This window comes from Glycine max, chromosome 10 (assembly GCF_000004515.6).
Source record: "Glycine max cultivar Williams 82 chromosome 10, Glycine_max_v4.0, whole genome shotgun sequence".
Taxonomy (NCBI): domain Eukaryota; kingdom Viridiplantae; phylum Streptophyta; class Magnoliopsida; order Fabales; family Fabaceae; genus Glycine; species Glycine max.
In genome coordinates this window covers 28,116,926-28,119,294 of record NC_038246.2, presented here as the reverse complement: position 1 = coordinate 28,119,294, position 2,369 = coordinate 28,116,926, and the positions used below count along the sequence as shown (strand labels likewise).

Sequence of the window (2,369 nt, the reverse complement as noted above, 5' to 3'; positions counted from 1 at the left end):
TGTCTAGAACTGGCAGAGTGGGCATAATGAATAGGAACATGAGACGTGTCCGTTCATACTTCAAAGACAAAAAAAATATCATTCAACAATAAACACAAGAACCTACAATGCAGGATGGTATATTTCCCAACTAGAAATGTAATTGGTAAAACGAAAGCATTTTACTTGGCGAAAAACTTGGGTTCATACGGTTGCGGGGTGGCAGAGGCGAAAGCGAGATTGACTGTTCACTGCTCGTTCATTGACAATGATAAAAGATGGAGATCATTGTCGCGTGGCACGATGGCACAACGAAGAAATCACGATGACGCAACACTCAACGAAGACAGCCTTTTGCGCGATAATAAGATGTTTGAGGCCGGGGAGCAAAGGTTGGGCGTGAGAGCACAGAGGAAAACTAAACCCCTTTAAAATTTTACTTCGTTAAAATGATGACAGTTTCTCTGTAAAACCGTCGTTGACCAACTTGAATCTAAGTCAATTTCTTGAAAACTACCATAAACCAACTATTGTTAATGCCGGTTTTTTTGAAAACTGCCGTTAACGATACCACTTAATTACAAAAATGTCACTGTGACTTTATTTAAGATGATTTTTAAGTACCCGTCCTTGATTGGCCGTCATGAAAAACCTTGCTTTTAGTAGTGACATTAATTAGGCAAGAATTAAATTTACATGACTGAAAAAAAAAGTTAAGCATGTATCATGAAGAAATAATGAGAGTGTAGTGAGGGTAGTCGTTAGTATGAGGGTATATGGATTTTTACTCATTAAGAGATATTTGTGTTTCATGGAAATAATTTTTCCCCACTTCCTTTGTCAGGACTAAATATTGATAGAATGTGAGTTTATGTATTCCCCAGGAATAAAATATACCTAGTATCCAATCTTTTATAACCTCATAATGAACGTGGGATAATTTTTTATGGTCCTGGATTCTCAGGAATAACTAGATGGTCTGTGAAACAAACATCCTCTAAGTATTTTTTGGAAAAATCATAGGAGAACACAAAAAAAAATTATGGACAATGCAATATTAAACATCCCAATGAAATCTCTTCTCCTTTTAGTGTCTTAGCCAATGCATAGGGGCAACGGTTAACATTTTCCTTTTATTAAATGCAAATATACATAACATTAATTGCATTTATACGTACTTAATTTTCATAAAAGGTTTAAAAATTAATAATCTGAGATATATACATAACATAAAGACAGTTTTACAAGAAGAGCAATTCGCATTAAATATTAATAATCTGAGATACATACATTTACTAATTCAAAACTGTTAGTTTGACTAAAACTTTCACATTTTTTCATGTGCATTGAATAATCTTATCAATTACAAGAGGTGCCAAGTCAAAATTTCTGTATAAAAGAACAACAAAGAGCTACTTATCACGGCTCTTCTTTGGCTAGGATACAATGGCAGCAACCTTCAAGTACCTTTTTCCCATCCTCTTCCTTACCCTTATAGTCAAAGGTATATATATTCTCTTTCTTTAACAAATCTTTTACGTTTTTGGTTTCACCATGATTCTCCCTCTTTCTTCACGTATTTGATACATCCAATTCATTATCAGGGTCTTGTGAGTGTTCCATAAACAACATCAATATTGGCACTACAAGAAGTGGGAGAGTAATACAAGGCCAACCTGAGTGGAACGTAGTTGTGATCAACAACTGCACTTGTACACAAAGCCAGATAAGGTTGTCTTGCAAAGGGTTTAAGACTTCAGAGAGTGTTAGCCCATCAATTCTTTCCATAGAAGGTGACAGCTGCCTCCTTATCAATGGCAATCCTTTGAATAGTTTTGCTACTGTTCGCTTCTCCTATGCTTGGGATCCTCCTTTCCTCTTATTGCCTACAAGCTCTAGTATAAGTTGTTAATAGGGATATATTTTCTGAAATGTTTCATAGAAAAACAATAATAGAAATGATAATAACCGTCAATTTTAGCATTCTATGGATTTTATGGGTATACTATGGGCATTAGAAACCTTGTTAGGGAAAGATTGACCTTATGCATCCCATTCTTGAAAATAAACGAGTATTTTCTGCAATATGAAAGAACATTATTATTTTTATAAATAAATAATAAAAAAAGACAGAAGAATTGTCCAAAGTAGTTGGAAGTTATTGTAGTTTAGCAAAAAAATTGAAAGTTTAAGAAGTAATTTAGTAATAAAATTATCCAATGAAATGTGAATGTCAAACAAGAGTATTTCCTGTGTGTGTGTGTGTGTGTTTAATTGTAGAAAAGGTCGACATGGCTAGTTGCATTTAAGTGCTCCGTTGGTTCAACTCTTTATTCTTAATCTGAGTTTATCCAGGTCAGTCACAAAGACAGGTTTTAGCTGTTAAGCTT

The 2,369-nt window shown here is 34.3% G+C and overlaps 1 protein-coding gene across 1 annotated transcript; it reads left to right on the top strand.

Annotated features, from left to right (window-relative positions):
• The first annotated feature begins 1,360 nt into the window (after positions 1 to 1,360).
• LOC100818721 (uncharacterized) lies at positions 1,361 to 2,064 on the top strand. Its single transcript, XM_003535817.5, has 2 exons — positions 1,361 to 1,483; positions 1,584 to 2,064. Exons 1-2 carry the CDS (start codon positions 1,426 to 1,428, stop codon positions 1,889 to 1,891), a joined length of 366 nt encoding a protein of 121 aa, XP_003535865.1. The 5' UTR covers positions 1,361 to 1,425; the 3' UTR covers positions 1,892 to 2,064.
• Positions 2,065 to 2,369: the final 305 nt, after the last annotated feature.